Source organism: Phaseolus vulgaris, chromosome 8 (genome assembly GCF_000499845.2).
Source record: "Phaseolus vulgaris cultivar G19833 chromosome 8, P. vulgaris v2.0, whole genome shotgun sequence".
Lineage (NCBI taxonomy): Eukaryota > Viridiplantae > Streptophyta > Magnoliopsida > Fabales > Fabaceae > Phaseolus > Phaseolus vulgaris.
This window is the reverse complement of record NC_023752.2, coordinates 2,243,553-2,257,219: the sequence shown is the minus strand read 5'-3', so window position 1 is coordinate 2,257,219 and position 13,667 is coordinate 2,243,553. Positions and strand designations below refer to the sequence as shown.

Here is a 13,667-nt window from a genome sequence, read left to right as displayed (position 1 = left end):
TAACATGTAAATGAATTTAACGCTTTTGGATGATATTTTAATTTTGTTTAAGAGCACGTGTAAAAAGCACCAGGAAGCCGTGGCATGAATGTAATAATGTAGGAGTTTGTTTTTTTCTTTTGTGTTGGTCTCAAAATGCGAAAATGGAGTCTGCGTTTCAAATCATTATCAAACAAGAAAGAAAGCAATAAAGTGGAGCTCTTTCTTCGCCCACCAAAAAAAAATATGTAACATGTTTATCTTCCTTGTTTGGAATGAAAACTATCAATTCTTACGCAGTGATTATATCCATTTTGAACAAATTGCTTTTATAAAAAAATAATTGTAGTTAAATTTAAAATTAAACATTTTCATTGAGCTAGTTTTTTAGTTTGACTAATTAGATTATTAGTGTTTTTTTAAGTGTCTTTGTTGATTGAGTTGATAAGTTCTAAAAAGGTTAAAATTTTTTTTAATGAAATAGTTGGTATGTATATGGATTTGATGAATGATTAAACTATTCATATTTATTTATTTTATTGATAAAAAAAATCTTAATTTACCAATATTTTGAGTTACCATCAAAGACAAGAAAATTTGCCGTTTATTTTGTGTAAAGACGGTACCGACCAAAAGAAATGACAATTAGCAATCTCTAAAACCAACCAGACAAACTATATATTGCTATATTTTTTTTAAGTATTTGTTATATTAGAATATAAGTCATTTAAAAAAAAATTAAACTAATGGAGTTGATAGATTTCACTTCAAGGGCTGATTTAACTTTTAATATTTTCTACTTTCAAGGATTTCAGATAGTTAAATACTAATTTATTTATTTAATTATTGGACATTTCATGACAATGAAGGAACAAGGTAAAATTACTTAAGTTCCTGTGTAGGATCAAATTGTTTTGAGTGTAGGAAAAATAATGGAGAACACTTTCTTGTCTAGCTTAAATTTGATGATTAACCAAAAATAATTTTGACCCACAAAAATGTTTCTTGAAGAGATGGTATACATGATTCTCCTACCTTGGAAGTTTTTTTGTATTCATCATAAAAGTGGTTTTGTTCCTAGTCAATTTCCGTGTATGATATGAGAAATTATTGCATTAAACATGCATGTGCATATTAGAAAGCCATGTCCAAAAAAACATATGAAAATACAACTCATAAGAGAATGGTTTTTTTTCAGATTTGTTCAAAGACTTTGCATCTTTGCCGTGCTATATTAGTATTGTACAGCTATATCCATAACCAATACCTAGAAAGAAATTTTTGCAAGTTTAACATCCCAATAATAACGTTTTTTTCTTTAAATGGAAAGTATTGTGTATGTTGTATACTTACAAGTCCGTGTATATATAAATTTAAAAATTATTAATACCACTAAGATACGATGAATCATCGTATTTAAAATATTGTCGTTTTTTAGTATCATTACAGTTTCATCTTTAAAAGATATATCAATTATCAATGGGAGAAGAGAGAATTGTATATTTAAATTGTCATTAATCTCGATTTTTTGACGGGAATAATTTTAAACCAAAGAATTCAGAAATTTTGATTTAAATAAAAATATTTTAATGGTACAAATATTATATTACGTGTATTCGTGGTTATAGGTATTTGGGTACTAACTAAAGAAATTAATGAAACAAATAATTGTGTAATAGATAATCGATTAAAATATTAAATTGATTCTTCAACAACATTTCATAACAGCTAAACCAGAGAGTATTTTTCACAGTCAAAATTATGAAGACTCCAATTTGTTAAAAAGATAAATAACTTTTTAATATATCTACATTGAATGAAAAAAAAATTAAACACTTATTTAATTAAAAAATATCAATGCCCAAAATTTCTTAATTATATTTCCACATATAAACACTTATTTAATTAAAAAAAATATCAATGACCAAAATTTCTTAATTATATTTCCATATATAAACAAAAATTTCTAAATTATTTCTTGTAATCAAGAAACTAGTTCCACATTATGGCATAGGGAAGAGGTGGTAGGTAGGTAGGTGCTACAAATCGTAAACTTCAAGATCACATCTTATTTTCCACGGTACTAAGAAGATAACAATGTGGGTTTCATTTTCAAAGAAAGCAACTAATTAATACATAAGACATTCACAATTATAAATAAATTGAATGAATATCCACGAAAATTATCTAATCACAGGTAAGATAATTAGAATTTAAATTGTATTAATAAACTACATGCACATAATTAATTTACATACGTATATAATGAATTACTCCATTAAAGATGTTTATAATTTTATTATTGTATTTTTGTGAGTTTTTATAAAACACATAGGACACTGTAGTAACCTTGGAGGATGTACCAATTGCCACCCTAATTAATAATGCACAGAAAAATATCTCACTGGTCACTTTCAAATTTCAACCAACAACGTAAATACATTATATATGTTTCTCATTGAATTGTTTCACATCTGATTAATTATCAGCACTCACTCATCTGTTATGCTTTTCAATGATTCTGCTATTTTCACGGGTGAAGTGAAGCGTAAAGCTTGAAGGTAATGCATGATAGTTCAGTGAATGCGAGCCAGTGAAAAGGTGACACGTGTGGAATCCATTTTAAGGTATGTGACGACGTTCTGATACTCTTGCTAAGACAGTGGAAAATGACACAGATTTTCATTCCAAACAATAAATTATCAGTGACGAATTGGTAAAACTAAAGTAATGTAATGTGAAAAATCTTATAATGTTTGTTGAATGAATGCATCTTATTATCATATTTGTAAGTAACATCAACACATATGACAGCTGTCACCACGCGCGAGTGTTGGCAACTAGTGTTGAGTGCGTGAGACGCGCGGGTGCTGCGTGTGGGGGAGGTGTTTGTTTTCCAAAAATACGTTAACATGGAAAATCATGGGAAAGAGAAAGTTACATGAAACTAGAAAGAGCTCCAACCCTAAGCTGCACTCAATTTTTCTGGTGGAGATGGAAAATCCTGAGGATAAAAAGGCAAGTTGAAGAGTACACAAACATATACAAATACAACACAAGACAACACAAAACTCACACAACACTTTCCCTTCTCTCTCTTTCTAGGGTTCCAAGTTTGAAGTTGAAAGTGTTGAACTTTCTCTTGCTTTTCACAAATTTGGTTGCACTAGGAACTGAGCCAAGAAAGAGGGATCACCAGGGAGGAAGAGGAAAGAGAAGAAAAAAGAAGAAAGGTGGAGAAAGGGATAGGTGTTGTACTAAAATAGAAAAATTGAGTGAAAAAAAGGAAAAGATTTACAAGTAGAAGGAGTGAGGTTGGAGAATAATAAGGATATGGGGAGGGGAAGAGTGGAGTTGAAGAGGATAGAGAACAAGATAAACAGGCAAGTCACGTTTGCAAAGAGGAGAAATGGCCTTCTCAAGAAAGCCTATGAGCTATCTGTTCTCTGTGATGCTGAGGTTGCCCTCATCATCTTCTCCAACCGTGGCAAGCTTTATGAGTTCTGTAGCAGCACTAGGTATGCAGTAGTATGTGTTCATCTTTCTTTTTCTTTTTCTCAAATACTCAAATCACTTTTTCCTTTCTTCACTTCTGAGATCTACTTGCTTCTCCATTTTTATACAGTGCCTTTCTTTGGATTCTTTTTTATACTTCTGAACACTGCATAAATTTTATTATGATGTGGCTTTTACATAAGAAGGTCCATTTCTGTTACTATAAGTTAGACTAATCAGAGTTCAGTTTTGATTTGATTTTTCTTGTAAGGGATGGTAGATTTATCAGATCTAGTAATATGGCATATGATCTGCTGAATATCTAATATTTCGTGTACTGTACGGTTATAAGATATTGTTTTACTCTTTCTTTTTTGTGAATTTTAGTTTTAACTTTTTTCCTTGAAGTGAGGCTTTTTCTCAGAGATGAGATGAAGATTGACATAATTTTTGTCTGAGTTTTCTTCTTAACTAAGTAATTTTCGTTGGAAGTTGGTCTAGCTAGGTGAGTTGCTGACAGGTTATAGTTGTAAGCAGAATCATGACATGTTCTGTATAACTACTTCTACTAAACTGGTAGTCCTATGAAGATAATCATGGGTGCTTTAATTTTCATAAGAAATTAATTACATTTCTATTCTCTTCTGTTAAAATTAATCTCTGTTTACATTTGGAAAAAGTGAACTATTAATATCAGTTTTCCTACTTTGGAAAGGGGTGAGGATGTAAAGATTATTGTATATGAGTGTATGCAAAATTGTTGGTTATCCTGTTTTTTGATACTTCCATGCAAAATTCATATTTCCATTTTCTAACTTTCCACACCCTTTATTTTATATTTGTTTCACCAACAATCTTATGTAATACTTTATATATCTTATTTCCTTATGCTTTATAATTCTTGAATTCTTAGACCTAAACATTAAGGTGATATATAAGTTTCAAAATGAAATACAAATAAACAAATACATATACTACAAGAAAATCATTAAATAGAAATTAATTTTAGATAAAAAAAATAATTAATTGATATATTGATTAAATTAGATAATATTTTAGAAACTAGAAAAATTATTAAATTTTGAAATTAGTTTTTATTATTGATAAATAATTTCTAAATTAATATCTAATCAATTATTTAGATTCTAAATTTGGTAGAAAAAGACTTAGCTAATTAGATACTAATTTGAAAATTATTTATCAATAATAGAAACTAATTTAGAAACCAATCATTTTTTAATCTCTAATTTAGTCACTATAGTAACTAATTATTTTTTTCTCTAAAATTAATTTTTATGTAATGATTTTCTTGTAATGAATACCTCGAAATGCATGCATATTAGCTTTTAAAAGATTTAATGTTTTTTAGTGTTAAACTTTTCATATTTTTTACATCTTAGTTAAAAATTGTTTATTCTATTTTCTGGACTTTTTTATTTTTTTGTCATCCAAGTAATAAAGTTAATAGTTAATGTAACAACAATGTTGGCAATTAGTGACTTGGGAAGTCATTTAAGAATATGATGAGACAGTTGCATGTAATTTTTTTAACTAAACCGTCATTTAATCACTCTTCATTAGTTTGACATAATTCACTAATGAAATGATGATTAGAAGCACAAATTATTTAAACAATGATACGTTACTCTGTTATACTTTTAGATTATTTGACAAATTATTAGTTGTAAATATTATCAAAAAACAGACCAAAATTGTAATTAAAGAATAAATTTTAAAATTTTGAATAAATTAGAGATAAAAATATACTAAGTCTGATCGCAAAATATCTTTGGTTTGAAAGACTCTCATTATAGTAAAAAGTAAAAATAAGAGATGAACATAAAAATGAAAATTTCTTCTATCTTTACTGTGTTTTCTCTTTATCTTTTTCTTTAATGAAACTTGCGTTAGTTAGTTATTTGGTTGCAAAAAAAAACATTAAATAAGTTGGAGAGACATTCTTCTTACTTCTTCTGTTACTTTTTTGGAATGAGTTTTCCTTCCTGGGAAATATGAATTATTAACTATGAAACTATGCTTGATGTAGATATATTATAGGATAGTTATTAAAACATTTATTCCTTTGGGTACAATGTTATTTTTTTTATGAAAAATAAAGATCCCACATAATACATTTCATAAGCGAGGAAACTAAATGAAAACAAATGGTTTAGAAATTAAAAGAATATTATGCCCTATCTGCTGAAAGTACATTTAACTCTATTTTATTTAAGGTAGGGAGATAATATAGGGTTGGCTACTAGTGAATATTATGCAAATGGAAAAAAATTGTTTCAAAATTTCAATCCGCAAAAGCATCTATGCAATCAGAAACACATGGATTATACATATAAGTTGAGATTGACATGTGCAGAACTCAGAAGTGAACGAAAAAGCAAGAAGGGAATAGCTGTTTTACTGTGGATCGATGTAATGTATCTAGAAAAGTAGTAAGCTAGGGCTAAATTTTGTAAGACTAGTGCTACAACTTCATGCACACTTTTTATATTATCCTGGTTAGTCTATCAGTTCTCTTACACTTGAAGAAGAAAGCAAACATGTAAATTTTAAGCTTAACCTACAAACTTTTGTGCTGTCATATTTCTTGCTTTGCTTACGAATATTCAGGTCTAAGACATGTATATATATACATATACTAGCTCTTGCGAACACTATTAAATTTACTAGCTCAGAAAACTTTATTTATTCACAAAATGGATTATATTTATTGTGTCATTGAGTGAAATTTGTTGCCTACTTAATCTCCATCATTACTTTCATCATCTTTAGAAACATAGATTCAATGTTTTCAATCTATGATTACTGGTTTTCTTAGGCTAGTTCTAGCATTAATTTAAAGCATCAATTCTGCATTCTATGGCCTAATGTATAAAACAGTTCACATGCCCTATTATTAACTTTATGTATCATGTAACACATTTTGGTTAACTTATAAATGCAAATGCTGCTAACTATTTTTCCATTGTAAGGAACCTTTTCTAAAACCTGGTCAGTATTTTTGTTGAAAGATAAGATCATGTTGAAAGATTTGTGTCCACATAATCCATCTACTTCTAATGTATTTACTTTTTAGATAAACAAGGACAAATATTAAAAAGGCAAAACACAAGATATATAAGGTGGATTAGTTGACATCCTTTGAGTAATTGTGGTTTATGTATGGTTATCCATGCCATCATCATCAATTTCAATGATATTCGTTTCCTTGTCCACCTTCAAATCAGCATGCTCAAAACACTTGAAAGGTACCAGAAATGCAGTTATGGAGCTGTGGAAGTTAGCAAACCTGCTAAAGAGCTCGAGGTATAGGAACTGCTGCAGCTATTATTGGCATACAACTTAAATAGTTATGGGAAACTATAATATAGTATAGTATATATATATATATATATATATATAGTTTTCTGTTATTATGACATTTTAATGTTATTATCTTTCATTTGTAGCAGAGCAGCTACCGTGAATACTTGAAGCTGAAAGCAAGATTTGAATCACTTCAAAGAACTCAAAGGTGAATTTAACAGGACAGTAATGAGTAAATAAATAATGAATTAATTCATGATAAAAGAATAGGAACTTTCTCTTTGTTTAATGTTTATTTCTTCTGCGCTAAAATGTGAATAAAATTTCTAGTCATCAAATAATTTTTTGCATATTTGTTCGTGATTAGTTTGCATACCACATAACAAGAATCAATTAGTTTGACCAATGCCTTTATCTCTGGTACTGCAGAAATCTTCTAGGAGAAGACTTGGGTCCACTGAATACCAAAGAACTTGAGCAGCTTGAACGGCAATTGGATTCTTCTCTAAAGCAAGTGAGGTCCACCAAGGTAATGATGGATAATTTAAGCATGTGTTAGTTTTTTCATAAAAAGATAAGAAAATCAGAAAAGTAAATTCTTTTTTATAGACTAGGTTACACATGAAGTGAAAATCATCTTTTATCAGTAGTTGCAGCAGCTTAAAGTTCCTCCATTTGATTTAACATCTTTTAGTTAATATTTTTTCCTGTTACATTTTTTTTCTGATACCATGGCCACTGCATCACTATCTGTATATGATAAAGGCATATTGTGACATGATGACTCGTGAATTTTTTTCAAATGGGAGTTTCAAACATTCTTACAAATTACATTATCGAAAAGTGGAAACCAATGGAATAGGATTGATTCATTAAAGATTTTGGACATTTTAGATGTGAAGAAGTCGTAAGTGACATATTTCTTCTTTTTGTGAAAAGAAACTGTGCATATTGTGTGTCTCTATATATATGATTTATAGTATACTCTCTATATATGATTTGAAATTTCCATAAGAAAAGCTTATTGTGACTCTTGTTTGTTACCTGGCACTTCTGAAACATCAAATTACAGACGCAGTTCATGCTGGATCAGTTGGCTGACCTTCAAAACAAGGTACCTTGTTTGACCTAATTAAAGGAATAAAGCACCTCTATGGATGCTAATAATTTCATGCTATTTTGTTGCAGGAACAGATGTTGGTAGAAGCAAACAGATCCTTGACAATGAAGGTAATACCATTATCCAATGTTCTTCTACTACCTCCTAAAAAGATTGGTTTTGTAACATAACTATACATACCTCACCTCAGCCTTAATGTGATACCTCATACCTTAAAATATTTCCAGCTTTGATATTTTAGATCCTTCTAATCAATTTAGAAGTACTACTACCCTGCACATATATTCTGGCCAATCATACTGCATGCTTGAAAGTTAAGAAGAAAATCAAAATTGTTTAGCATTTTGTTGATGTAAATCTTGAATCTTGTTCAATCTTCAATCTGATGACATGATTCATGACTGCTACTTGTTGGCAGCTGGACGAAATCAACTCAAGAAATCACTACAGGCAATCATGGGAAGCTGGTGATCAAAGTATGCAATATGGTGGTCCACAGAATTCTCACTCTCAGGGCTTCTTCCAGCCACTGGAATGCAATCCCACTTTGCAGATTGGGTAATACATGATTAGAAAATATTGATCTGAACAGTGTTTTTTGAACTACATTGTAACGTGTCCCTTTTGTTCAGTCCTGATTACAGGTACAACGTTGTAGCTTCAGATCAGATAACTGCAACAACTCCAGCTCAACAAGTGAGTGGTTTTATTCCAGGGTGGATGCTATGAGCTAATTGGGTTCAGTATTCAGTTGGAGACATAAAAGCAAAACACCCCACAAAAGGGCAAAGCCAAATGCTTATCGGTGTTGCAAGGTGTAAATGCAACCTTCCATGCTTCCATTATTCTTATTTTGGTATAAGAAACAGCTGTGACTTGTTCAAACTTTTGAACCTTTAGCCATAGACACATGGCATGTAAGAAATTTATTACATATTGAGTATCTTTTGAAGGATCCTTTTCTTACTATTAGATATCTGAACTACCTGTTATAATTTTCTAATGCTTGCATTATATCGGTAGTGGAGGATTGTAAAATCTCGTGAAGCTCTGAATCCTCCTTTCAATCTTCATCGTAAAAACAATTCAACGCCAGTTTTTTCCATCTTCCATTTAGATCTTTTGAACTTTTATTTCTTTTACTAATGTATCCATGTATTATAATTTTTTCTTAATTTCAGACAGTGCTATGATTTTCATTTTACTGTTATCCTTTAAAGTTAGAGACTTGTGCTTAACTGTTAAAACGCTTTTTTAGAGCTTTTGAATATTTTTTATTACTTAAACTGTTCCTGTCACGTTAACATTTTTTTCTTCACGATTTCGAATTAACTACTTTTCATGTTATATTTATAAATATTAAAGTGACTTAATCTCATCAACGCAACTTAAAGAAAGATATTTATTGTTTTCTTTTATTTTAAATCAAATCTCAAGTTATTGTGTTTCTTAATTTCAATATTTTATATATATTTCATTTTGTATCGTAGTTCAATTATTCACATTTTTATTGTTGCAGAATTATATAAATGGAACCCCAACAAAACAAACTTCTCCTTGCACCCCCTTCAATTTCGGATAAAACTGTTATACCCTTTTTTTTAAATGGCTTCTGGGTTACTTTTTTTGCAATGTGTTTGAAACATACTTTCTGTAATTCATGAGATACATTTTTGGAAAATGTTTCTGAAACATAATTTCCGAAATAAACTTTTAGGAATGTATGTATTTTTCAGAGTATATTATGGAAAGAGCTTTTGGGAATGATGATGAATTAGATAAGGTCTTTTGGTCATTTTACCTAATTGATGAGGTGCATGGAAAAATTTGACGGGGTGGAGGAAGAAACTTCCAACTCTTTTTCGTAGAAGCACTGAACATTGGGCTTGATCAGCCTTTCTTATGGGCCCATTCGCATGCTCATAGAACTGTAAATAGGCAAATTCTTCCTGCACCATATCAATTTTAACCTCCACCATATCAAATTTTTAAATTTCCAAAACTACCCTCTTGTACCATATCAATTTTAACCTCCACCACCATATCAATTTTTTAAATTTCTAAAACTACTCTTATTCCAAATTTTTTCTCCTAAACCCTAAACCCTTATTCCAAATTAAAAAATCCAAAATAATAATTATAATTGAGAAATAAAAAAATACATGCTGGAAAAAAAATTCTGAACACAAAACTAAAAATACATTCTGGATAAAAAATTTCAGAATTTAAAATTATGTTCCGAAAATTGAAATCCAAAATATTTCAGATAAAAGTTTCAAAAATAAATTTTCCCATTTTTGTGTAAGGTTATTTTTCGTCATTTAGGAGGGATATTTTTGTCATCTTCTAGAGCTGATTGGGTGCATGCTGAAATTGATATGGTGGAGGAAGAAGTTGCCCTGTAAATATTTTTAGAAAATTAGAACAGGCCCAATATACCTAACAGACAAGAAAAATAAAAGATGGAACTTGGGTTTTACATTGGAGCAAAGAGGGGATTGGATTATTATTAATTGAGGACAGGCAATTGCTTCCTGCACCATATCACTGCACCTGATCTCAGCGAAAAAGACGAAACTGTCCAAAAAAAAATTCCAAAATATGTGTTCCGGATTTTTTTTTCCAGAACGAAATTTTATATTACGGATTTTTTTATTCGAAATGAGTTTTTCATTTTTGTTTCTGGATTTTCATTTTCGAAACACAATAATTTTTTTTTTGGATTTTTTTTCCGGAATATATTATTTTTCATTTATGGATTTTTTTATTTGAAATAGAATTTTAATTTTTGTTTCTGGATTTTTATTTCCGGAACTCAATAATCACTTCTGGATTTATTTCTCTGGAATATATTATTTTCAATTTTAAATTTTTATTTCTGGAATTAAGAGCATTTTTGGAAATTAAAAAAATATGTTGGGTGCAGGTTAAAAATGATTGGGTGTAGGAAGCATTTGCCTTAATTGAGGACCAATTCTAGGGTGCACCATACACAAAATGGTGCATGCTAGATAATTCAAATACATAATTGAACCAATATACTAAGTACTTATTATACTAATTCAATTAATAACCTATATAGCAAGTATCTCATAATTATAAAATACTTACCTCACTTATTTTAATAAATAATTTTAAAAAATTATTAATAGTCGTAATTGAGTGTTAATTTTGTACAGGTGAAAATAAATTACAGATAGATTATTGTTTATTAGAAAATAAAGAGTAAAATGATTTGTTTTCTGTTTATAATTTTGTAAACTTAATTAATTAAAATATTTGTTTTTCATTAATTTTAAATTATTTTTAAATCCATAAAAAAATATTTTACAATATCTACTTACAAATTAAATATATCTTAAAATTTATTTGGACAAGTTTATTTATAAGAAATTCTAGAAAAAAAAATTAAAAAAATGAAATAATGTTTTTCATAAACTAAAATTAACTTTATACAAGTTAAAAAAAATAAAAGTCTTAAGAAACTGAAAGATATTTTTTTTATAAAACAATAATTTAGTTTAAATTTTTTTTCTAGAAATATGTAAATTTGTGGTGAAAATGGCTTGTCCTTAAAACTATCTATTCTTAGGAATGTGTAGCCCTTTAATTTCTTGGTCCCAATAATAATGAGTCTATATGAAGCCTATGTTGGATCCCTAATTTCTTGTATTAATAGAAAAAGAAAAAGTAACAAAGCTATGTAACTATAAGATTGTTTTAACAATGCAAGAAATATGGACCACACAATAGTTTAATATTTTAATTGTACTACTTGATATGAAAATTGTGTTTTCATATTCCTTTTGAGTTGTTGGACCACAAGGGCACATCCTTTGTTGTCATAACTAGCATATAGCATATTTTTATGTTTATGCCTGTTTTTGTATATATCCACATTTTTTTACTCACCATAATCCACTTGCTTCTATTTTTAATTAACCTAGGCAAATGGGTCCCGATTAGGTTATTGACCATGATTTTAGAGTTTCATTTTTATCCTATGTTTCTTTACTTAATACCTAAAATAATTGTGGTCCTATATCTACCTATTCAAATTTAAATTATTAGTGCTAACAAATTCCATTATCATCCTTTTTATCTATGGAAGATTACATTAGTAACTTTCTCACTTTTTTTATCCTAAAAAACATTTGTAATTCATAATATAATAGTGAGAAATATATTCCCTATTTTTTTAAATTTTTTTGTTATTATGTACAATTAAATGGAAACACAATGCATTGAAGTAATAATTTTTTAAAAAACCATAGGGTGCGACCAAAATGGACTTGAACCAAATCAGCAAATAAGCTTATAGTTAGTTTGTTGTATTAAATGACAATTAAGTTTTTAATTTTTTTTTAAAAAAAACATATACATTTGATAGAACTTATACATAAAGTCATTATAATAAAAAATTAAAAGTAATATTAATAATTAACTTAAATTCTAAACTTATATATTTCATATTTTATTTTTTATTTAAAATTATTTTTTAAATAAGTCAAAATTATTTATCACATAAGATATGGTCAAACCTGAAAAGCACCATCCATATTAAAATATGAACTAAATTACACTAATATATACATATAATAATATATTTTCAAATATAATAATATAAAGATCTACAATAACAAAATAACTTTTAAATATTATAATAAGGTTGGAATAATACATCAAGGGTCAATTTTAACACCTTAAAAAATATTTGTAGAAGTAAGTTTATTTTTATTTTAATAAGATTAGGTTGAAATATTTAAAAATGTTCCGTATACTTTTAAAAATAAAATTAATATAACTAAATTTTATTAACTAACTATAGTTTGGGTATTTTTATATGTTTAAGAAAATAATTCATATAAGTTGACTAGGAATACTTTATTACAGAGATGAGATTTGTGGAATGGTGATAAATGAAAAGACGTAGGCATGATGACAAATTCACAATCATGACATCAGAGTTTTCTTCTTCTATTAGTCTTTCAGGGATTCATTAGGGCAGTGAATAATAGTAAATAAATATTATTTTTACTTCTTTTATTACTCACTAAATTGCAGTGGATTCAAGAAAACTAGAGGAATATTCTTAAGACAAAAGCAAAATTTCTACCTTAATTTATGATTCAAATTTTAATCTCATCCTACTCAAATGTCCAAAGTCTACACCAAAAGCTATTAGTATAAATTTGGATGATAATAAAAAAAAATTAATTAATAGTTCAAAGAACACAAAAATTAATTATGATGTAACAACACACCCCATTCAATAAGTGATATATTTTGGAAGTGGCTATAGAGAAAAAAAAGAAAGAAAGACATGGGTATGGACAAAAAAAAATATAAAAAAAACAAATAAATCATATCTAAACATTTATTAAAGTGAATTTTCTATTTTTGAGGGAGAACTAATGTTTCTTAGATAGTTTGACACTGATTCATACTAAAAAAGAAGTGAGTTATATCATAATCAAATTTGGAGATGAAAGTCTTCTTTCATTTCTTAGCAATGAAGTAAAACTAAACTCATGAGCTTATTATAGTAGGTGAAAATAAGTTAATAGGAGCTCTTTTATTTTTCATCTCATTTATGTCGTCACACGGAATAAGGTGAAAAAAAGAAAAGAAAGAAATGGAATTTCTCTTGCTTTTGGCATAACAAGCTCCTGCGGAATATTAAATTATTAATATAGAGTAGCTCTGCATAAAAGTAATATATGCAGTTTTTTTTTTCTTTTTCTGTTTT

At 28.2% G+C, this 13,667-nt stretch overlaps 1 protein-coding gene across 2 annotated transcripts; it reads left to right on the top strand.

Moving 5' to 3' along the window:
- The first annotated feature begins 2,451 nt into the window (after nt 1-2,451).
- LOC137826156 (agamous-like MADS-box protein MADS2) lies at nt 2,452-8,890 on the top strand. Of its 2 annotated transcripts, XM_068632023.1 has the most exons (9): nt 2,452-2,606; nt 2,794-3,497; nt 6,720-6,798; nt 6,945-7,006; nt 7,228-7,327; nt 7,871-7,912; nt 7,987-8,028; nt 8,337-8,476; nt 8,551-8,890. In XM_068632023.1, exons 2-9 carry the CDS (start codon nt 3,313-3,315, stop codon nt 8,645-8,647), a joined length of 747 nt encoding a protein of 248 aa, XP_068488124.1. In that variant the 5' UTR covers nt 2,452-2,606; nt 2,794-3,312; the 3' UTR covers nt 8,648-8,890. The 2 variants fall into 2 exon arrangements, with proteins under 2 accessions (XP_068488124.1, XP_068488123.1); XM_068632022.1 differs by lacking the exon at nt 2,452-2,606 and having other exon boundaries at nt 2,919-3,497; nt 6,942-7,006.
- Nucleotides 8,891-13,667: the final 4,777 nt, after the last annotated feature.

Excerpts from the sequence above, each read along its gene's own strand:
- LOC137826156 (XM_068632022.1), top strand. The coding sequence starts at position 3,313 with ATGGGGAGGGGAAGAGTGGAGTTGAAGAGGATAGAGAACAAGATAAAC. Across the intron at positions 6,799-6,941 it reads AACCTGCTAAAGAGCTCGAG|CAGAGCAGCTACCGTGAATA; the intron begins GTATAGGAACTG and ends TTTCATTTGTAG. Across the intron at positions 8,029-8,336 it reads ACAGATCCTTGACAATGAAG|CTGGACGAAATCAACTCAAG; the intron begins GTAATACCATTA and ends ACTTGTTGGCAG.